This window comes from Eleutherodactylus coqui, chromosome 10, assembly GCF_035609145.1.
Source record: "Eleutherodactylus coqui strain aEleCoq1 chromosome 10, aEleCoq1.hap1, whole genome shotgun sequence".
In the NCBI taxonomy this organism is placed as follows: domain Eukaryota; kingdom Metazoa; phylum Chordata; class Amphibia; order Anura; family Eleutherodactylidae; genus Eleutherodactylus; species Eleutherodactylus coqui.
Window position 1 is genome coordinate 130,440,198 of NC_089846.1, and position 24,901 is coordinate 130,465,098.

At 43.7% G+C, this 24,901-nt stretch overlaps 1 protein-coding gene across 1 annotated transcript in view; it reads left to right on the forward strand.

Annotated features, from left to right (window-relative positions):
* The window catches only part of GPC3 (glypican 3), a 440,854-nt gene extending 417,301 nt beyond the window's left edge, over positions 1-23,553 (forward strand). Inside the window, exon 8 of the mRNA XM_066581848.1 lies at positions 23,190-23,553. Within this exon, the coding sequence (XP_066437945.1) occupies positions 23,190-23,371 (182 nt within the window). The 3' untranslated portion in view covers positions 23,372-23,553. The remainder of the gene's footprint in view (positions 1-23,189) is intronic.
* Positions 23,554-24,901: the final 1,348 nt, after the last annotated feature.

The following is a 24,901-nucleotide window of genomic DNA, read 5'->3' on the forward strand; positions in this document are numbered from 1 at the left end:
GTAGCAAGTTTAAGTTCATATAAGACTCTATCTGTGTTACCCAAGTCCAGAACTGATAGGGTTAGCTGCACATTGACTGTTACTATATTTGGTTGAGTGTTGGACCATCTGGTGGTACAAGCTTGGCATCTAGAAAAGCCCAAATGCCTGGCTTTGGAATGACATTCCCAAGCGTTCGCGGACTGATCTTTTTGGCCTCTTTCCTTGATTTCTGGGTAGCCCAGCCTACGATGAGACTACTGTAGCAACACAAAGAACTCTTTGATGTTCTTTACTTCACCCCTTTAGAGGGTGTGGAATGATTTCCCTCTTGCATTCCCAGGGTTACTGTGTGCTTTCATGGTACAGCAGGGGAAATATGTTTTCTACTGGAATGTACATGCCGGCTTTAATACAGTCTACAACCTCATTGTTTGATTTGTGCCAGCTGGACGTTAGATGCCAACCATGCAACAAGTCACCTTTGGCTGAAATTGTTATTTGCTTACACAATTACTTTTTGTGGAAAGACGAATTTCACAAGTTTATTCCAAATTAAGGAATTAAGAAATATCTTAACTATCTGATGTTGTTAATGTTAACAGTTGGTATCGGAATTGGGAAATATAGCATGGAGCCTCTGCATTGTAATGAGCTGAAAATCAATGTCGAGCAATAAGTCATTCATCAACATTGCCAAGCGGGCAGGCGATGACAGATACAATCAATACTGTTTCCCGAAATACAAAGACCACACTCTCACTTGGTGGACCCTCGTAACGATTAGCATGTTGTAAGGCCTTCTGGAACGTCAATCAGCTGGTCAATGGTCAACGACGAGGTGAGGGAGATATTTTCAGCTTGAGACCTTTTGTATTTTGCTTCGGGTTAGTGAAACCCTTTTTATTTCGTCTCGGGGTCCCAATGGTCATACAGAAGATAAGGAATTCTTAAAATAGACAAACAGACTGAATACAGAGGGAGAAAAGCCCTACAGCAACTACAGCTGTTGACCTTTCTTGCCCCTCGTGCTCCGCAAGTACCAGTGTACAAATTACTGCTACTGAGCTGACTTTTCTTGTAGGCTATTATTGGGATACTGGTGGGCAGAATGCACATGGGTGGCACAAAATATCACACGCATGCAAAGGAAGTGTATCTCCAAAATAAATCAATGTTAAAAAGCTGTTTTTATGCTTTCTCAGCTGCATGTAATTCAAACCTACATACATTACAGAAAATCTCGCTATGTGGTCTTCTGCAGTGGATGTTGTACAGAGCAGTCAGTGATGATAGCCGTGTTTCATAAAGGAGAATGTAGAAAACTGGACAGTGCTTGAAATGATTGTAAGATTGATTATGTTACTGTTTTTATTTCTCAGGGTTTTTTTGCAATGTTTTGTTTGTTAACTTTTTATAGATTTTCATCAGTTTATTATCTTTAGGTGTTTTTTTTTTTTTGCTCCTTACTTTATGCCTCATGTTCTGCCGGTCATAGCTGGAAAAGGTCTAGTAAATACGGGGGGTGGATTCTCCCATTTTCTCTGAGAAAACATAAAGATCAATAACTGTGTATACATTTTCCATATTGTTGTAAAGTTTTTTGGGTATGAAGATCAAGTGCATCTGATTGTTGTAAAGGATTACTACCATATCTGATACTACTGAGTTGAGTCACATTTAGAGTTGAGCGAACATACTCTGGCGAGCTTGATGCTCATTCGAGTATTAGCGTACTTGATAGTGCTCGTTACTCGAACGAGCATCAAATCGCGTTCGACTCTGCCCCAGCTTTTGGCTCCTCCCCGCTGTGACGTGCCTGTTTTGGCTCCTCCCCACTGTGACGTGCCTGTTTTGGCTCCTCCCTGCTGTGACGTGCCTGTTTCGGCCCCTCCCTGCCGTGACACAGCACGCGTCATTTGAAAATTTTTGGTTTGGCAGGAAGGGGAAGGGAGAGAGAGAGGGAGAGAGAGAGAGACACAAACCAAGAAAAAAACAAAAAAAAACTCGGGACCCTGCGTCCCACATACAAAAATGCTCGAGTCTTCCATTGTAGTCAATGGGGTTCGTTACTCGAGTAGAGCTCTCGAATTTTACGAAAAGCTCGACTCAAATAACGTGGACCCGAGCATTTGGGTGCTCGCTCATCTCTAGTCACATTATTATAACCACCAGGTAAAATCCGGAGTGACTACCATGTGCCGCACAGACAGCAGCTAGATGGGCTGGGATTGACTGGTAGGTTGTTTCACATATCTGGAGCCATGCTGACTGCAGTACACCCCAAAGTTGCTGGAGGGTGCATGGGAGAGGACACATAGAGCAAACATGACGATCAAGGTTTTCCCACAGATGCTAAATTGGGTTCAAGTCTGGGGAATTTGGGGGCCAGGAAAGTACTCGGAAGTCTTTGTCGTGCTCTTCCAACTACTGTTGGACATTTTTAGCAATGTGACGTTGTATTGTCTTGCTGGAAGTTCCCATCTGTCTCAGGGAAGACAAGCAGCATGTATGTGTGTACATCATCTGCTAGAAGGGAAGTATAATTAAATCGGTTCAGAGTGCTTCCACATGGATGATGGGCCCAGAGAATGCCACATGAAAATTCCCCAGACCATAATGCTGCCACCACCAACTTGTGTTCTTTCAGCAATGGTTGCAGAGTGTTTGTTCTCATCTCATCTTCTCGATGAAGCAGAAAACATGATTGGAAAAAGCAACCCTTTGCCAATCAGCAACGGTCCCATTCCAATACTGCCATGCAGATTGAAGCCTTTTCTTCTAATGCACCTTTGTTAGTATAGGTGAGGTCACCATCTATCTGCTTCGGAGCGCCATACACAGTAGGGTTCCCTGAACTGTTGTTTTAGCCACACATTTGGTAGCCTCCTGGTTCATTTTCATGGTGAGCTGCTCCACTGTAACATATCAGTCGGTCTCGTTCACCTTTGTAGCCACAGTTCACCTCTCACATCAATGGCAAGTTGCACTCCGCACTTTCCACATTGGTTTTTCCCAGTGTGCCATTTGTCTACTCATAACACACTTTCATCAAAGCAGCAGACAAACCGTTCATAAACTGTGCTATTTGAGAAATACGGCCACTCTTGGTCAGAAAGCCGATAATGCGTGATATGTGAGCAGACAGCCTGTCGCACACCTTATTTACCCACCAAGCCATTCCACAACACGTCACTGCTTTCAAGGTCTACGCTCTGCTAACGTCGAAAGTAGGAGGTGGTCATGATAATGTGACTCGACTGTGTATATGCCCCAGGTTTTAGCTTGGCTAAAAACTAGCTGCACACAAGTCAAGATGTTTTAGGTGACATTTTATATGTTAATATGTGAAAAGAAGCATCAAAGCCCCGTTCAGAATTGGAAAAATGCAGCATGCCATAAAGCTTGGCGATTTCCAACCTTGAGATTCAAACAGAATTTTATGAAATCCAGTACGGGACTGTACTGCCACATACAATGAAGAGAGAACAGGGCCAGTAAATTAAAATGTTCGTATGCACTTTAAATTCATAATTTTCTGTAAATGACCAATTTCTACATTTCTGATCAAATGAATCCTGTCTATTACAACTATTTTAATGTATCCTAGTTCTTATATCTCGAGCCAAGGGCAATGAATCTATTTGTTGCAAACAGGTGCTTGGACTAGACCGGGTATATTAATGTGCACAGCTAGAAATGGTACAGGACACATTGCAATAGGTTGGCAATATATGATCATCATGGAGCTTATCAAAGTGTGTGGGCTTACCACCTTTCACTCTGTACTGCCATAAAAATCTTATGAACCGTAGAGAATCTGGCTCTGTGGGAGTTGATAAGCAGCTCTAATGGACTGAAGGACTTTATTTGTCATTGTACATTGAAATTTTCCAACAGTCCAAGAATAGACAGATGTCTCACTGAACATGAAACCTCTAGTCATGCATGACTATGATAGAGGTGGCACTACATGGGCAGACATATGTGGACACCCACATCCTGGATTTCATAATTTTAGGAGAATTTCAGCACAGGAATGTTTGTCAGAAAACTAATGGACCTGGTTTCAATGATGAGCAGGTAGACCCAAGTCTGATGAGATGGAAATCTTTCTGTAGCCACTTACCATGGCTGCTAATCTCCGTTTTGACAATGCAATATTAGTTCCGCTGGTGTAAATGTCTTCAGTTCATGAAGAGGGAATGTTATTTTAAATGTATGGTAAACCAGTTATTTTGATAAGAAAATCCCATGACACCTAATACCACCGTGCAAAGCGCTGGTTGGAGTCGTGAAAGGAACACTACTAGAGATGAGCGAGTATACTCGCTAAGGTACATTACTCGAGCGAGTAGTGCCTTAGCCGAGTATCTCCCCGCTCGTCTCTAAAGATTCAGGGGCCAGCGGGGGGCGGGGAGCGGCGGGGGAGAGTGGGGAGGAACGGAGGGGAGATCTCTCTCTCCCTTTCCCCCCCCCGCTCCCTGCCGCAACTCACCTGTCACCCACGCCGGCCCCCGAATCTTTAGAGACGAGTGGGGAGATACTCGGCTAAGGCACTACTCGCTCATCTCTAAACACTACCATTGGACCTCAACTTTATCAGACAACTATAAATTGATAAGAGGCTGCAATCTAGTGTTCATCACCCAATATTAATGCCCAACCTCACTAATCATTTTATAGTTTGATGGGCACCAAACCACACAGCCATGTAACAAAATTATTAGATTTGAATTGTGGGGTTGTCTTTGAAAAACAGCCCCTCACCTGGGTTTAATGTGGTATTGCAGTTTAGCTCCATTCAGTTGAGTAGAGCTGAGCTGCAATACCACACACAACCTGTAGACAGGTAGGGCACTTTTTTTTAAAAGAAAGCAGCCATGCTTTTCTAAACCTCTTTAATTCTCAAATTATCAAAATGAATTATTCAACAAGCTTGTGGATGTGATGGCCAAGTGCTATGTGTAAGGCAGTCCGTATTTATACAGGATGAGCAATGGAAAAGTAGCTTGCCTCTGACAATACTGCAACAAGAAGGACGAGTAAGTGGATTGTTTTTCCAAAACTTTACTGATTTACCCACATGTTACAACAGATGCTGGAAGTGGTCCCCGTTCACTTCTATGTACCTCTGGGCACATCAATACATGTTGGCTGCTACTGCCTGCAGCTCTTCAACAGTGAGGTTGTGAATAGTGTTCGTGATGTTTTCCTTGAGTTCATCCAAGATATGCAGATTCAATTTTCCCATAGATAAAAATGACATGTGGAAAAGTTGGGGTAACGTGGCGGCCATAGCCCCTTTGTCAGAGTTCACTCTTCCATTAACAGTTCATGAACCCCTGCCATTGAGTTGTGGGAGGTGTGGCGTGTTGCCTCATCTTGTTGGAAAAAGAAGTACATTCCTTTTTCTCATGTTGGTCATAAAACTGCTCACACATGTCCAGATAAATGGTGGTATTCACAGTTGATTCAAAGAAAATTGGACCCACTATTCATGTTCCTGATACTGCCCACCATAAGCCAATTTTCTGGTCCTGCAGTGATGTTTCATGAGTCAGCTAGGGATTTTTAGTAGACCAGGACCTCGTAGTCTGTGAGTTCACACGACCTGATCAATGAAACCATGCTTCGTCCATCATAAAGTACAGCAATGGGTCTAAAAAGTCCTCTATCAATCATAGACCTTGGATGTCCGGACTACCGAAAGCCTTGGTAACTCCATGTTTGCGACAGACCCAGTTTGAACCATTTCTGAACCAGGATCCGAATACGATATTTAGCAGGTGGTTTGTACCTGGGTACTTGCTTGCAAAGGCCCCTTGCATTTCCTTAATTGATCGGCTTTGCACATAGTCTTCCACAATAACTATACACTATAATTAGAACACCACTATCGGGCAGATTTATGTCTGAAAGAAAATCTGTCTTTTTGGCCATACCAACCAATCACAACACAGCTTTCATAAATTATACTGTTGAGGTAAATGAAAGCTGTGCTGTGATTGGATGCTAAAGACGACACAGACCGATTTTCTTATAGGCAGCTTTCATAAGAGTTGAGTGCCGGGATCAGGGTTGGGATACTTTTTGGTGGCCCATCCTGTAGTATATAGAAAAAATAATGGATTCTTACAATTCTTATTGCTCATTTAAACGTCTGAGTAGTTATGTCTGTTCAAGTAGTTCCACTCAGATGTAATCCATGAAATCTGTTATCTGCCATGCAAAGGATTAAAATGGCAGAAGGAAAAAAACTAGAACTGTATAATTAATGGGCATTGTTCGATATGCCCCCCAGACACTGGTTTATTTTAACAAGGAACAGATTTTTGGAGCAATTATTAACATTGTTTCTCAGGGCCAAAAGGTTCTCAGTGTGAATTCACTTTGAGAAATGTTTTGTGAGCACATATTTCAGAAAGGGGAGGTCAGCCATGGTTTCAGTTAAAGGCTGGAAAATTGTCATTAGTTAAAGCTATGGTGTAAGAAATGTTGACATGAAATCCTTTGCTCCTTGACAGATTACACATTGTGCAGCAATTTGATGCAGGTGTATTAAGAAGTATCTGTCATAGGCCTCTTCCACATATAACATCAGCTGTATAGGTGAGAGGGGAAGAAACGGTGATAACACAGTTGATAAAGGCGCAAATAGAATGAATTCCCTTTGGGTTGCCAGAATTGGATTGTCTTCATTCAAGTGATTTGTGAACTTTTCTAGTGTCTGATTCTTATGGAAGAATTGTATCCAAGAAGCTGTACAGAAGCACACACGGTTCTGATGGCCACTGTAGGGTGTTGTATTAAGAGTTATTTCCCCCGGTGGCATGGGGACAATAGCTTTGGAGTATTGCTGGGGCATGGGATGGTATGATATTTTTTCTGTTGGATGAAGAATAGAGATGAGCGAGCCTACTCCGTAAGGCAGTTACTCGAGTGAGCATTGCTCTTCTCGAGTAACTGCTTAGTGATCCAAGCAGGCTCAAGTGGGCTGCAGGGGGCAGGGGGGAGCGGAGCGGGAGGAAGAGTGAGAGATCTCTCTCTTCCCCCTGCTCCCCGCCCCCGCAGCCCACCCAAGCCTGCTCGGATCACTAAGCAGTTCCTCGAGAAGAGCGATGCTCACTCGAGTAACTGCTTTACCGAGTAGGCTCGCTCATCTCTAATGAAAAACAATGTATTAGGCTGGATTCACATGAGCGTATATCGGCTCGGTTTTCACACCGAGCCGATATACGTCGTCTCCCTCTGCAGGGGGGAGACTGGAAGAGCCAGGAGCAGTGCTCTGAGCTCCCGCTACCCCCTCTCTGCCTCCTCTCCGCCCCTCTGCACAATTTGCAATGAGGAGAGGCGAGACGGGGCGGGGCTAATTTTCGGGACTTAGCCCCGTTCCGCCTCCTTTCATTGCAAATAGTGCAGAGGGGCGGAGAGGGGGTGGAGAGGAGGCAGAGAGGGGGCGGGAGCTCAGTTCCTGCTCCTGGCTCTTACATCCCCCCCCTGCAGATGAGGACGACGTATATCGGCTTAGCGTGAAAACCGAGCCGATATACATTCGTGTGAATCCAGCCTTAGAGACTTACAAAGATAGAGTGAGGCCCCGTAGAATTCCAATACTCTATTACAGCGCCATACAATTTGAAGGCTGTATGGGGCCATAGTATGGCCACGTGAATAAGCCCCAAGTCTGGATTTCTACTGTTTTCAGGTCAGGTTTTCAAGGTGATTTTCATGTTTTTTTTTTTCCAGTCATTGTTTGGTTGCTAAAAGTACAGCTTGTAGATGTATTGTGGTATCAATACGATAATCTTTTGTTCTTTACGTACACAAAGAGACATTTACTAAGCAAAAGTGCCAAAAAATGAGATAGTATGTCAAATTTATCATGTATTTTAGACGTATTTTGAACTTTTCTTAACAGTTTTAAAAAGTGTCATGTGAAAAGGGCCGTTGCTAAAGAGTCATAAAATGTGCCAGATTATTAGATGGATGTGCCTCTTTTTTGGTGCAAAAATTTGGTGTAAAGCTTAACAGTAGAAAAGAAAAGATTCGGGTGCCGGCAGGGGGGGGGGGGGAGGGGGGAACGAAGGGAGATCTCTCTCTCCCTCTCCCTCCTGCTCACTCCCGCAACTCACCGCTCCCCCCGCGCCGGGAGCCGAACCTTTTCTTCCAAGCGGGCAGGTACTCGCTAAGGGCAATGCTCGCTCGAGTAATTGCCCTTACCGAGTATGCTCGCTCATCTCTATTTAACAGCCATTAGGTAGCACAAGAAATAGAAAAATGATACTTTTAAGCACCTGACAGCTATCCCAATGATTTATCGCTCCTGTGCTTTTACACAGAAGCGATCATTCGGGCACTGAATGGAGTTTGAGCCGGGCGGAGATCTCTTCTGGTCACCCGCCTCCATTCAGTCATTCATAGATGAACAACTGCCTGTTTATATGGGCCGACAGTCACTTTGTTTTTAGGTAAGCTGAAACCAAGCCGCTCCGACAAGTGAGCGATTCTCGCTCACCTGCTATGTTGGGTCCCGTGTTTACATAGGATGACAGTCACCTGTAATTGCTCAGCTGACTGTTGGCTCATGTAAAAGTAGCCAAACTTGTCTAAAGAAATTTGCCAGTTTACCACTTCAGATGAGCCATGCTGCTAAATGTTTCTAGTCTGCAGCTTCTGCTTGTCCAGTCTTTGTTTATCCTGTCTAACATTTTGACTGAATTAATTAAGATGCCCGGCCGTGTTTTGGTTCCTGGTTTATCTTTTGGAATTTTAGACCACAGTAGCATTTTTTCCATAAGTCAACCTGGTCCACATGTATCATTCTTTTAGACATAGATAGCAATGTTCACTAAACCAAATCAAAAACAGTAACTGCCTGCATGGCCTGTGTTCCCATGTATGAAACAGTTTTTGTGAGTTTTTTTTGTTATGATTACAATATGTGTGAAGGAGGGCTATAGACTATATAAAGGACTGATATTCGTGACGGAGAACACTCGCAGACTCTCATAATTCCCATTAATTTCAGGGATTCAATTACTTCATCCTTGAAAATAGGAATAGGATTCTAGCTCATTGGTGTCCCAGTTTCCAGACCGCCATCAATCTGAGTTTAATGATATGTTTGATTGACATGTCATTAACCCTTTGAATCAACATTTATGCCTTGATTTTATTTTATCTTATTTTACTTTATTTTTTGCAAATAATTCATATTTCATGTGTAGGGTTGAATCCACTGACATCAGATGATTTGTCTGTACATCTACAATGACCTCAAGACAGAGATCTGTAAAATGTAATATATATATTTTATTTTTTTAAATCTGCATTATTTTTAATTTTAAACATAACTGTTTGAATTTGGGTTACCACTGGGGTTGTGTGGGCCCGAGCTGGCGTCTCTGTCCGGGATTTCCCCACTCTGGTGGTTGGTTTCCCCACTCTGATGGTTGGTCGTGGATGCCGGCGGCGCGCCCCGCGTCATATACGGGCACGCCCATCCACTGGTTGGCCGCGCGGCACTCTGGTCAGTGCGCGCCGCCAGAGGTAGGCGGTTTTGTGATTCCCCCTGGTGGTCATGTGACTTCTCCCCGCCGTCTGGGTGTGGAGTTCTACATATAAACCTGCTAGGCCAGTCTCTCTTTGCCAGAGTTTGGGTTTTGATCCGTTCTGCTGACAACCGCTATCTTTGACCTGACTTCTAGTGTTTGACTTCTGCTTGCCTCTGACTTCGCCTCTGGTTTATCCTTCGCTACTGCACATGTGCTTTCTGGTTCTGACCCTGCCTGATTTGACTATTCTCTGGTTGCTGTTTATGTCCTGTTACCTGTTCAGGTTCCCTCCTGTCTGTCTCCCAGTCCCTCCTTCCTAGGATCCCTGGCACTAGTGCAGCGCAGGGACCGTCGCCCAGTTGTCTCCCTGGGGCTTAGCTCAGGGGGGCAAGTAGGTCGGAACACGGAAGAGGGCTGACGTAGGGATTGCCTGTCCGTCTGCCCTGGCCAGCCCTAACAATAACCCTCATATTACATGAGAGCAATTGGAAAAAGAGGTGGAGCAAACACAAGTGCATGCTTGAGGCAGAAAGTGTAGGCAGAAGTGAGTGGGAGGTGCTGCCAACCAGGTAAACGCCTCTCCTGGAGGGGGCATGGGAAACAATGTAAAACTCCGGATAAAAGCCTGGTACATAGCACAAACCTCCAAAGAAACATTCTTATATCATATTAGGTGAAGTCAAGTATTTTTTTTCAATTTAACTAAAGAGAGCAATGAAACATGTTTCAAGGCAAAAGAGCCTCTTCATCAGTTACACTGGATAACAGACGGCACATCGCTGCTGAAGGGGAAAGCGGTAAAATAAGCAATGGAGGAGTTCCCGGGCACCTGGATGGGCAGCACATAAGCTGCTGCTGTGGATGCCGCTAAGGTGGTGGAGGACATGGAGGTTTGCGCCATGTACCAGGCTTTTACATGACCTCATTTTAGGTGACATTCTGTATTATCACTATGTTAAATACTATAAGGGCTTGTAGAGATAAAGAATCACAGCCAGATAAAGGCGAATTGTAAGTGTAGATGACCTAATAATAAACATATGATTAATATTTTCTATTTTCTCCTCAATAAATCACCCACACATCTGGTGAACCAGTTTGTACAAGCTCATAGAGATGATCTGTTTATTTCTCCAGCATGAAGTGACTCAGAAGACCGGTGAAACTGATGGGAAATGTTTGCTTTGATGCCGTCCTTCCATGCGATCTGCAGACATATGTCTTAGGTGGGGTCCCTGTCTGTAGCAAGTCAAGACCTACATAAACTAAAGATAAATATTGTCCTATTGCTTTTGTCTTGTTAAAGCGGAAGACAATTCCATGTTTATTTCTAAGGAATATCTATTTCTGTATACGGTAATTCAGATGGCAGCCAACGCAACTCAGCACCTTGTTGGATTATATTTTCGCCATACTTTTAGCAAATAAGTTTTCTAAATCATCTGACAAAGAACAACATTACCCTTGAAAGAAAGTGCTGGATTACTAAGTGTTCTGGAATTTTGGAAGTCATGAAAAGTTATCTAAAACTTTCCTGTAGGCCTAAAGACCCTTGAAGAAGACAGACAAAAACGCTAACTTTAAATGGGACAACCGTCGGCCAGAAAATTGCTCGAATGAATGATTTTCAGCAATAGTTGTTCCATGTGAACATGGGACTTGACAGGGCGCTGAGTGAGAAATCAGTCAGTCGTAGCTAGTCGCTTTGTTTCAGCTCGCCAACTAGTGAGCCAATTCTCACTCGGTGTAAACAGGCAGTTGTTGATCCTTGAACTGCCTCTTCACAGGGAATGGAGGAGAGAATCCAGGAAGAGATCTCTGACACTCTCTGCTTTCATTCAGTGAACGACTATTGCTCCTGTGTGAATGTAAAGGCCTGTTAAATCTTGGCACAACTGGCGAGCCTGACCGTTGCCCTGTGTAGAACCACACTTACATTTAAGGAGTAGGCTATTAACGTCCCCACCAACTGTCCAGTGTTATTGGAGATCTAGAGTCCGATGTATCTCATAATTAATCTTCTTGTTCCTGGGAGATTCCAGATTGTGTTAGATTTTCAGCTATTCCTGACTATTGGATGCTGGCTTAAATAATAATAATTAGAGATGAGCGAGTATACTCACTAAGGCACATTACTCGAGCGAGTAGTGCCTTAGCCGAGTATCTCCCTGCTCGTCTCTAAAGATTCGGGGGCCGGCGGGGAGCGGCGGGGGAGAGCGGGGAGGAACGGAGGGGAGATCTCTCTTTCCCTCTCTCCCCCCCGATCCCTGCCGCAACTCACCTGTCACCCACGCCGGCCCCCGAATCTTTAGAGACGAGCGGGGAGATACTTGGCTAAGGCACTACTCGCTCAAGTAATGTGCCTTAGCGTGTATACTCACTCATCTCTAATAATAATCTTTATGTGGCTCCATCATATTACTGGAATGTTGTTGCATTTCGATACACAGTATATTATACTGTGATATCCTTGACATTTGTTGAGTATTGCCAAAGGGTTTCCATAAGTACAGAAAGTTTGGCTGTTGGTTACTAAATTATCATTTTCAAAAAATTGGTTTATCAGTCAAAAATTTCACAAATTGGAGAAAAATCTACCTCTGCAGATGGCTGGTGATTTGTGGTGATAATCAGACCAGTGAATTCTTGTGTGTATGCTGTATGTGATATGATCGACGTACTTTTTGGAGAAAATGTTATGAATGGTATCAGATAATCTTTTGGTTTAGAATTCATTATCAAAAACATTTACCAGTATTTTTTGGAATGTGAAGGGGTCCGGCACCCATGGATCAACATTGAAATTTGCTCTTACATATCAATCATCTACTTGTTCAGCCATGTACTTATAATGTTTTTAATCTAGTAATTTGTTGGCCGTAGTTTATTTCTTGGCCTGAACCATGGCTTTGTTCAACTTCTAATGTTTGTATAATTGACAGTTAGAGATTGCAACAGCCGTGCCGTGCACTTTTTTGACCATTTTTTCTAATATCACTCTAAGTTCTCTTTATATTTTGTTAATATCACACAGCAGATGCTAACTTTGTGAAAAGTACAATAAACAAAAGTGCAAAAAGTGCAAAGGCTCCATTATCTCATCCCGTCTGTACAGCATTGTATTGTTTCAGTACTGCAAGATCTCGTGTCTGGACTATACACAGCCAATAAATTGTGAGGAAAAGCCTTAAGAGCCACGGCTACCATCTCATGTTCAAGTGAAATGATAATCTAATGTTCATGGATAATGACACAAACACGTTCACCAGAAATCCCCATGATGTCGGCTATTCCTGCAGCCGGCCGATTCTCCGGTATGAGGTTGTGCACAGCCTCGACGATCTCCGGAACAACAACCTCTCTCGGTCGTCCAGGACGTTCGTCATCATTGGTGCTGAAGTGGCCCGTTTTAAATTTGGCAACCCAGTTCTTAACTGTAGAATTTGAAGGACATTGATCCCCCAATATCTGCGACAGATCACCATGAATATCCTTCGCGGATTTTCCTTGCAGAAACAAGAATTTTATCCCTCCTCTGCTCTCATTTGCTGTAAATATCGCCTTAGACTCCGCCATTTTGTTTTCCCGCGTGCCGAGATCACTGCTGCCATAAGCTACAAACACAACATTTTGAAAACATATATTAGACACATAAGGCTTTCATGTGATGTAACATTCGTTACCATAGAAACAAAAAAAGAACACAAAGCCAAAGACTTATCAGCAGCCCCTCGTATTTCCATACTCCATAAATATTTTATATTGTTTTCTTCTATCAAGACCTAAAAACTAGTTAAAGCGACCCTCCGATCCTGGAGAAACAAAGATGACCGCACTGCTTCTCTGACTACCGGATGTATACTGTTAATAGTATGTACCAATAGTCTACATGCTGATCTGATTGGCCAATGGTGACCAACACTGGCCAATCAAAGCCAGTGCAATGTCTTAGACTAATGATGCATACTAATGCACGGTGTACATCAGGTAGTCAGAGATGTAGTCTGGCCATCTTTGTTTGTCCAGGACAGGAGGGTCACTTTAAATAATCTTAGTGTTGTAATCGCTCGGTAATCTGTTTCTAGAAATATTGGACAACAACCGATTTATCAGCTGATATGATACTAAATACTCTGGAAAAGGCAGAGTGGTTTCTTGGCTCACCCCTGGCACCCAGGACTTACAGTTTATTCTTTGCAAGTCCCCCTGTTATGCCACTTGGGTGACTGGTCCTGATATGCGTAAAAGGGGGAGGATATATCACTGCAGGGGCAAACATACCGGTTGTCACCCAATTTTTTTTAAACTGTTGTGACTAAGTAACAGCTGACTAGAATTTTTATGAAGTTGGCAGAAGAGAACGACCCAAAGACCTTTTTTATATTTACTTGCGATATTTTTACATTAGGGGAGAAATAGTCTTTAACAGTGAATGGCTGTTGGTGCTTATATGCAGAGCCCCAAGCTTTGAAGAAACACTAACCATTCCAGGAGTAATTAGCATAGCCTGTGATAAGGTGATAACTGTGTCTTTAACCACCATAAGGCAGAGAGTACACATAAGGGTGTTGAGTGCAACTGTGCAGTAAGCTGAAACTAGCATCCTCTGGAGGTTCCCCTGGTGTGCCTTACTCTGTAGGGGATGTATGCATCCAGCTGGGCTGTGTTATCACTTGATAGATAACAAGACTAAGTACACCATTATTCCACGGTCTATTCAGGCATTTTTCTTGATTTTGTAAATCTGGACAATATATAGATTTTCATAGACTTAAAAAAGTTGACTGACTTTAAAAAACATTTTAACCCTTTCCAATCCAATTTGTATCCCGGTTTTCCTAGGGGGCTTACTCTTTTTCTGCTATTATACAATGGCGCTATATGCTGGCTAAAGCCAGTACTGCATGAGGTGACACATTGAATAGGCTCCGACAGCAGAAAGGCTGACAATATACAGTAAGAGAACCCCGACGAACATCTTCCAACATCAGAGCTGTACAGCCTTAAATCATAATGTCTTTAGAAATCAGACAGTGGATTGCTACCATGATGCCAAGAGTTCGGAACGGTGATGCTGCGGCCTCTGATTGGCTGTACCATTTCCCAGGGAAAAAGAGAGATGAGTACAGTATCTTTTGTTACTTTATTGCATTAGCAGCTGTTTAATTTCTTTTTAAAGTAAGACAACCAACTTAAGAAGGTCAGACACGTTAGATAGAAGTAGGTTGATGGTTGAACAACCACTGAACAAACAATGTGCTGGTGAGCCATACTGATGCAGCCATACAGATTTTAGTCCATATCAGACGATACTTTCATGCAGACTGGCCACATCCGTTCATTGAGACCATAGATGTGTAAGCAATTTGTTAGGATACTTCCTTAAAGGAAAGATTGTTTGTAGAGATGAGCGAGCACCCAAATGCTCGGATCCGCGTTATTCGAGCTTTTCTTAAAATTCGAGAGCTCTACTCGAGTAACGAACCCTATTGACTACAATGGGAGACTCGAGCATTTTTGTATGTGGGATGCCGAGTGCCGAGATTTTTTTTTCTTGGTTTGTGTGCTCTCTCTCTCTCTCTCCCCCCTGCCTCCAGACAAAAAAAATTGCCAATGACTGAGAGAGGGACCAAAACAGGCACGTCACGGTGGGGAGGAGCCAAAAACTGGGGCAGGGTCAAACACGATTTGATGCTCGTTCGAGTAACGAGCGCCATGGAGTACGCTAATGGAGTACGCCATGGAGTATGTTCGCTCAACTCTAATTGTTTGTAAATGAAAGGTTTTTCATAACAACAAAAGATCTTTTGCCCAACGATCGAGTAAAATTTTCTAATTTCAATGACAGATGGTCATTGTCTGACTTCATTCCAGACAATGACCATCTGTCATCGGTTGGCCAAAATGATCACTCTTTGTTAAATTTCACCCAATGACCAACTATTTTGGATGACGTTGTCTATTTTCATCTACTTTGGTCTGATATGTATGGTTACCTTTAGACCATATTCACACATTGCAGATTTGGCCAGCATTTTGCATAAACAGTTCAAAAGTCTAAGCTTAGCACTGTGATATCTACTCTTACTCATACACATTGTACTAAAGATGATGAAAATGGACGATATTCACCAAAATGATTGTCAGGTGAAAGTTGACAACAAATGATCGACCATGTCTGAATTTGTATTTTGATGGTTGGACTAAAGATCCTTGAATGCCCCCAGAAGGATCTTCTGTCCATCGCCCAGTGTCCTTGAAGATGTTTGAAGGACTGTGACAGCCAATATGGAATAAAATGTGTATGACTGCATTTTTTTTACCAGTCATTCATTCAACACTTGTGTAACCTTCAACCTACTTCTATCTATCTAATATGTCTTCACCTTTAGTTCAATAAATATCTTCAGGTACAAGGATAGCTGTCAGTCTCCAGCAAGGAAATACCCCAAAATATTAGGAAATCCAGCAATCAGAATAAAATCATTTTTATTTGTGAAATATTAAATTGGATCAATCATAAACAAGCTCAATTTAAGCCATATATACCTCAAGATGATATGATCAGTACTGGCCAATCAGAGTGCAGATTACAGTGCACTCTGATTGGCCAGTACTGTAAACTGCACTCTGATTGGCCATCTAGCATTAGTTAGATAGAAAATTGCTGCAGCCATCCTGAATGGCTGAAAGTGGGGACCAAAACCTGTGAATCGGAGGAACGGCAAAGAACAACAACTGCACCTAATATACTCCCTTCCCCCTCCTGTCCCAGGACAGAATTGTGTTCCAAAACTGGAGGGTCGCTTAAAGGTACAGTTGCTGAAATGAGCAATATTAAAAGAGTTTTTGTATTTTTTGCTGCTCACTGCTGCATTTGCCAATTTTCTTATGTACATTTGTGGTAGGATTCACCTAGTTGGTTTCCATTTATTGGCCACTTCATTTAGATTTGCATACCTGATGCAAAAGACATCATTTTGTACAATTCCCTATACTGGTATTTTGTCTTCTTTTTTTGGAAGTGGTCATAGAAACAATTTTTTATAGTATAAAGTTGGATTAAAATAAAGTTCTTAAGTGGGAGTTCCTTCCTGTTACGGTCAATTTGATATAGACGATCCAAAGCTTTGTGTCAGTAGAGTATGGTCCTTTGGTTTGCGCTGGCTGAGACAGTGTGACCCTTCAGAGGAGACCTTTGAAGGACATTTGAACTTTTTACATTGGTGCTCTCCTCTGTAACTTCCGACATCATTTGGAATATGATTGCATCTGAGACCCAGCTTTCCCCTCCATGTAGCTATGGACAAGACCAACTCATATCATTGTTGGCCCATTGGTAAGTGGTTAAAAGGTTTCTTTTTCACAAGTTGAGGTTTATCTCCTCTCCTTATGGCAGTATAGGCTTATTCACACTGGTATTTATATCACTCATAGTATAGTATTCTTTTCGCTCCCATTGTACCTGTCTGCTTCAATTTTTCCACACTGGCACAATCCACCCTTACAAGCATTTCTTCTTAGGAAAAACATGGCCTCTCATTGAATTGGATGGAGGCGCCATACAGACGCTCACAAGCTGTGGACTCACACCACAATCCTTGTACCACCATATGCAGGGGTGTAACTATAGAGGATGCAGGGGATGCGGTTGCACCCGGGCCCAGGAGCCTTAGGGGGCCCATAAGGCCTCTCTTCTCCATATAGGAAGCCCAGTACTATGAATAAAGCATTATAGTTAGGGGCCCTGTTACAGGTTTTGCATTGGGGCCCGGGAGCTTCAGGTTACGCTTCTGACCATATGTCCTGTGCACAGTAATATCCGCGGATTGATGTATACAACTGTATGGCAGTGTCATAGTAGCTGATGTTCCTGTAAACTTCCACCTGGGAAAACAGGATCCTGTGTCTTTGCAAAAAAAAAAAGTGGATGTTGTTAGGGCCGGTTGCATTGACTAATTGGAATAAGCTAATGCCTAAAGAATACAAAAGTAATTAACACAATTAAAGGTCCTAAATGACGTGTTAATAAGCTATGGTTGGTTCCCATTGCTTTGTTTACAGCTGAATATTCGAGTCCTGGTGTTTCTAAATTGAGAAATCACAAGAACATTTACACAGGGTAATTGTGTTTTTCATGCTTTTAAAACAGGTGTTACTGTGTAACATGGGAAATAATCTTATCAGCAAGCGTCCGGAGCTTGTGCTAAGGCAATTGTGTAATGTTCATGAAAAACAAGGTCTCCGGCACAATGATCCCATGTGAGCATATAGTGATCTCACTGCTCACAGCTGAACGCATGCAGATGGGACCAGTATGCTGCCTTATATTACAGGCAAAGAAAGGGCTCCCGCGACTATCGAGTGGCATTTATTGCATGGCTGTCCTCCTAGGGTGCTTTCATATGGGCCGGAATTAGCCCATATTAGGCTCCCAAATCTGTACCTTAAAGGGGTTGTCCCGCGGCAGCAAGTGGGTCTATACACTTCTGTATGGCCATATTAATGCACTTTGTAAGGTACATTGTGCATTAATTATGAGCCATACAGAAGTTATAAGAAGTTTTTCACTTACCTGTTCCGTTGCTAGCGTCCTCGTTTCCATGGAGCCGTCTAATTTTCAGCGTCTAATCGCCAAATTAGATGCGCTTGCGCAGTCCGGGTCTTCTTCTTTTCTCAATGGGGCTCCGTGTAGCTCCGCCCCGTCATGTGCCGATTCCAGCCAATCAGGAGGCTGGAATCGGCAATGGACCGCACAGAAGCCCTGCGGTCCACCGAGGGAGAAGATCCCGGCGGCCATCTTCAGCCGGTAAGTAAGAAGTCACCGGAGCGCGGGGATTCAGGTAAGCGCTGTCCGGTGTTCTTGTTTAACCCCTGCATTGGGGTTGTCTCACGCCGAACGGGGGGGCTGTTGAAAAAAAAAAAAAACCCGTTTCGGCGCGGGACAACCCCTTTAATGCATCTCTGCAAATTCCCCAACAAAACCTTCAAGTCTCATTGCGAATTTTAAGTTGGAAGAGTTAGCAGAATTAAAGGAGTTGTGTCACTACAAAAAAAATGTAACGGCTGGGTATGGGCTAAAACAAAACTAGAGAGCATACTCACCTGTCTTTGGCAGAGCTGAGCGGCTCCCATGGCCCCAGCCCCTTGTGTGGACATCCAGAGGATGTTAAGTGACTGCTGCCACCAATCAGAGGCCGCAGCTTTACCATCTGAACTGCTGGCATCAGTGCTCACATCCTGGATGCCATGATGCCAGGCATTCTGGACAGTGATGCTGCAGCCTCTGATTGGCCACAGTGGTCACCTGACTTCCACTAGACATCTACATCAGGTGCCGAAGCCAGGGCACCAAGAAACACTCAGCTTGGTCCTGGGGGGCCAAATCCTGGTGAGTATGCTTTTATTTTTATCTCATGATCAACTGTTATTTTTTTGTAGCGATACAACCTGTTTGCCTCCATGCCAGCTTGTATCACATCTTGCATCCAAGCTAGAGCCGGCCCAACAGGGTACTAGAGTCTCCATGCCCGCCCCTATTCACATCTTGTATCCAAGCTGGAGTGGTACAAAAGGGTACTAGACCCTCCATGCCCGCCTGTATCACATCTTGTATCCAAGCTGGAGTGGTACAAAAGGGTACTAGACCCTCCATGCCCACCTGTATCACATCTTGTATCCAAGCTAGAGGCGGTACAACAGGATACTACATCCTCCATGCCCACTTGTATCACACCTTGTATCCGAGCTAGAGGCGGTACAACAGGGTACTAGAGCCTCCATGCCTGCCAGTATCACATCTTGCATCCAAGGTAGAGATGGTACAACAGGGTACTAGAGCCTCCAAGCCCCCCGTATCACATCTTGTATCCAAATAAGGAAGATGGAACAACACCTCTGCAGCGCCACCTATTGGATGGCAGCATTCCTTCAAATCAATGCTTGACCCTTTATACAGGTCTGTAGAGCAATGATTGGGAATACTGCCATCCAATAGGTGGCACTGCAGAGGTGTTGTTCCCTCTTCCTTATTTGCATATTACCCAGAAGAGCATGGATGGCCTTCTAAGTCTCCTCACTCACCTCCTTGGTGCTCTCTCTAATTTATCCTTTTTGCTCTGATATAGTAATCACTTTTATATCAATGTTACAATCACACAAAGAAAGTTTCCTTCAATTCCAACAACTCCTTCTAGGGGAGGGATTCCTTGACAATAAGTGTGGGATTTCCATGTGATACTAGCAGAATTCTGCAACCCATATTCTCCATATACATTCTGATTAGAGTAACATTCTTTTCATGGTCTAAGATTTATAGTGAAACGCTACTTTGGGTCAAAGTCAATATTATGTGTCTTGTCAGCAATTTCCACAAGTCCTGCGATAACAAAGGAAAGCTGGTAGAGCAGACCCCTGACTGATGTGTGCCCCCTTATTGTTTATTGGAATGCAGTAGATGACCTTTCAGACTGATACACATAAATAGTAAGACTGGACATGTCTGAACTACATCCTTTTGGGGTCGAAGAACATTCCCAGGAATTTAGAAGTATCCTTTCTCACTAGATCAGCCTGACCTACAGCATTTACTAGTCTGAAATAAATCTTGCAAATTCATCTCTTCTGTGTCACTAAATGGAATTTATAAAGTTTCCTCTAAACTGGCATTCCGCAGATTAAATGAATGCAATTATTTATACAATAACCGAGTCATTTATCATGGTTATCTAAACTGTGCATGCAAACTCTTGAGCTGTGAGATAAGTGATATGATTCGCTTGTACTGAGTGGTGACAGCGCAGATACGTACTATATGGGGCATTAAGAAGACAAGAATAACAAATCTTGCTAATTACATAATCCATCTATAACCTCATATAGTGGTGTTCAAACGAAACTGCCAGCAGGTCGCCGGATGGGATGTCATGGAGGGGGATCCTGCCTAGAAGTCTTCCTTATCAAGTTTTTGCACCGACCGAACTTAATTCTTAAAGGGGTTCTTTAAAGGGGTTGTCCCGCGCCGAAACAGTTTTTTTTTTTTTTCAACCCCCCCCCCCTGTTCGGCGCGAGACAACCCCGATGCAGGGACGTAAAAAAAAACCGCTCGGCGCTTACCTTAATCCCCGCGCTCCGGTGACTTCTATACTTACCGGTGAAGATGGCCGCCGGGATCCTCTTCCTCCGTGGACCGCAGCTCTTCTGTGCGGTCCATTGCCGATTCCAGCCTCCTGATTGGCTGGAATCGGCACGTGACGGGGCGGAGCTACACGGAGCCCCATTGAAGAAAGCAGAAGACCCGGACTGCGCAAGCGCGTCTAATTTGGCCATTAGACCATTTTAGACGGCGAAAATTAGGCGGGCTCCATGGAGACGAGGACGCCAGCAACGGAGCAGGTAAGTGAAAAACTTTTTATAACTTCTGTATGGCTCATAATTAATGCACAATGTACATTACAAAGTGCATTATTATGGCCATACAGAAGTGTATAGACCCACTTGCTGCCGCGGGACAACCCCTTTAAGATTGATGGCTAATTCTTAGGGTCCATTTATATAGAATGATTGTGGGCTATGTAATCACCCGATAGTTGTCTCAAGGATTATTGCCCCTGCCAATCAGCACAATAAAGCTGGAGTGTCCTCCTACGAGTGTTATGTCCTTTTCAATGTTCATTCAAGCAGCTGCGTCTGGTACTGCACCTCATCCCCTTCTTAAAGTCCCCAAGTGCCTCTTTAAAGCATACCTGAGTTTTGAACACGTTTTCTAAAATACCCCAGATTGTCCTTACTTGCTCATTTGCTGCTGTTTGCACCCTGTTTCATGCCTGTAAGTTCAGATTTTCAGGTGATCTTCCCCATTTTTGTTTTGGTCTGCAGTCTACTTTCAGGGAGGGTGTGTGTAGCAAGCCTAGCATTCTTCCAGTAGTTCACTGTCCTGACTTCATTGCCCTTATTTCCCATGCTGCTTTGCGCTGTCTCTGGCTCAATCAGCAGTCAAGCAGTATCGGAATTTCTGCTTTCCCAGGATGATCAGGCATTTAGAGACATTCTCGCCAAATAGTTAGCAACTAGAGATGAGCGAGTATTGCCTTATGCAAATACCTGCCAGCTCGTCTCAAAAGATTCAGGTGCCGGGGGGGGGGGAGCGGTTAGTTGCGGAAGTGAGCAGGGGGAGCGGGAGAGAGTGAGGAGAGATCTCCCCCCCGTTCCTCCCTGCTCTCCCCCGCCGGCACCCGAATCTTTTGAGGCGAGCGGGCAGGTGTTTGCATAAGGCAATACTCGCTCAAATAATTTGCCTTAGCGAGTACGCTCACTCATCTCTAGTAGCAACCTTTTATAATGTAGGTGTGTTTAATGTGTGCACACACAAACACCCACCCACACTGTCTAACAGCAGGCAGATACTGTGGACATCATTTTCACAGTGTCTGCAGATCTGTCAGCCTGTAGGTGCCTGTGAAGATAGCACCTCCCCCTGTTACTATGGAAATATCCGTGTGTCCTTGTTACTAAGTAAACTCTGTACCTAATGACAGAGAGTGGACTGCAGAGAAGCCGGAAGAGAGACCTCTAGTGGCAGCCAATTCAAATGTGTTTTACAGTGGTTTACAACAACAATTTTAATGCAAGAATATTACAGAAATGATGAGACTCACGCAGGCTAGTAGATGAGCAGAAGTTCTCAAACAAGTTAGTGTTTGTTTGGCCTACAACATCACTGTTGTTAAAACTAAGCATAGCAGGGGAATCCAATAAACTTTTTGGACGCCCATGGTGTATATTGCTTTCATTGAAAGCTGTACTGGGCTTGCCTTATGATATTTAAAAAGGTTAAATATGGACTAAGGCCGAATGCACACGGGCACGCACGGATTCCACATGGGGAATCCCGCATGGAATCCACCGATGACCCTGTGTACCTGTCCGTGTCTTCTTTCTCCTGTACTGCAGATGTGCTGCAGATGTCAACTGCAGACAAGTCGCGGATCAGGCGGCTTCCCTTGACTTCAATGCAAGTCGCCCATGTGGGAATCATCCCTTTTAAGGGTGCATTCCCACGAACGTATATCGGCTCGGTTTTCACGCCGAGCCGATATACGTTGTCCTCGTGTGTGTGTGTGGGGGGGGAGGATGGAAGAGCCAGGGGCAGGAACTGAGCTCCTGCCCCCTCTCTGCCTCCTCTCCGCCCCTCTGCACTATTTGCAATGGGGAGAGGCGGGGCGGGGGTGGGGCTAATTCTCAGAACTTAGCCCCGCCCCTGCCCCACCTCCTTTCATTGCAAATAGTGCAGAGGGGTGGAGAGGAGGCAGAGAGGGGGCAGGAGCTCAGTTCCTGCTCCTGGCTCTTCCATCCTCCCCCCCCCCCCCTGCACATGAGGATGACATATATCGGCTCGGGGGGAAAACCGAGCCGATATACGTTCGTGGGAATGCAGCCTTAAAGGGATCATTTGATCCCCGTTATATTTTGTTTTTGGAAACAGAGACTCGTTTGTCTGTAGTTTTTACGATTTTATTTTCACAATTTTCCCAAATAAATTGTTTCTCTAAATATTTAATGAATTGGTAAAGGGAGGAAAAATAGGTTTTGTAAACCTCCTGGATGTTCATTAGGCTTGCGGTAGAAATAATTACTATGTTTTCTTGTTTTTAGAATTGGACTATGATTTGGATATCGACGACGTTCCATTTAATAAGCAGATGCGAAACCAGCAGGATCAGAATGGCAGAGAAATAACCCACCTCCCGTCTGGAAGTGACAGCATAAAGACTGTGTCGGCCAAACCACTTCTTCCCCTCACAATTACCTTGTTAGGACTTGTCTCGGTGAACTGATCCTCCGGTCTTAACCCTTTCCTGTTCTGGTAGCGACATAATGTTCCTAGCTGAATTTTACAATTTATAACTTTTCCCAGGCCATTGTAAAGTCTTCTTGGAAAAAAAAATGAATTTTATATAGTAATATTATTAATGTATTAATAAAGAACATTTCTTGGTTCACAGATTTTATTTACAAATGGTTGGTGTTGTTCTTGAGAGTCGCTCTATGAATACATTGTTCTTTAGTTTAAATATGCCATCCAGGACTTTAGGTGTTTTTTCCATTGACCACCTACCCACAGGATAGGTCATCAATAGATGATTGCTGGGAATCCACCACTTGGGATCCCCACTGATGTCTTTTTCCCGTTGCCATAAAAGAAGTAGACTGCGGGTTGGTTTTGCAGGCACAGCTCCCACTGAATGCATTGGGAGCTATGCCTGCAGTACTAAACCAGGCCACTGCAATGTTCTCAGCGCTATATGCTTCTAGCACTGACCACATTGACAGTGGCACTGGAAATCAGCTCATTGGTGGGAATCTAGAGTAGTGGAACCCCACCAACCATCTATTGATGACCTATTCTGTGGATAGATAGGTCGTCAATAGAAAAGTGCCCAAACTCCCAAACAACCCCTTTAATGAGACATGTTCAACTCAAAAATGGAGAAGAGACATATTAAAGATGAACGGTCACGATCTCTCGACATGTCTGTGTAAGTACTTGTATTCACCAAAAAAAAGGATCTTTTCTTAGAATTGTGCCATCCCCTATATTCCTTCTGGAAATGTAGAAATAAGTAAATGACTATTCCTCTTGCCAATAGGGTGGGCTATTTCATACTATGACAGCGACCAGTCAGTGCAGACCATGTAAAGGCCCATTTAGACACACCGATTATCGCTCAAAAGATGGCTTTTGAGCCATAATTGTTGCGTGCATTTAGCTGTTATACACCTGAGCGCTCCGAGCGGGGTATGAAGAACGCAGCTGGACAGCTGTGTTTTTCTTACCCAGCCTGTCTTCAGGGAGTGGGATAAAGCTGAAACAATAGTATCAGCTGTATCCCGCTGTGAATCCCTGATCAGGCTCATCGCTGGCTTTCAGCATGCTAAAAGAGAACGATCAGCGACGGCATAACGAAAACCGTACAATGTCAGTGCAGTCAGACACAACGAGTATCGCTCAAAAGACGGCTTTGAACGATTTTAATCGCTGTGCCTAAATGGACCTTTAGACTGGGTCACGACATACCAACATATTGTCTAAGGGAATGTTAACGCCCAGTTGCCAATTTATTCATACATTTTAAAGAGGAGCAACAGAGAAATGGTACAATGCAGAATTCTAAGAAAACATGCTCCATAATTGGCATCTCATAGGTTTAGTCAATACTTGTATTCCCTATCAGAAGAATTGATTGGCTCCCTTTACATAGTGGACAAACTAGAAATAGCAATCATTTTCATATTGATATTGCCATGTGAAAAATCTATCTATATTGGTGCTGTTAGGGGGTTAGGATATTGTGCTACATTGTAAG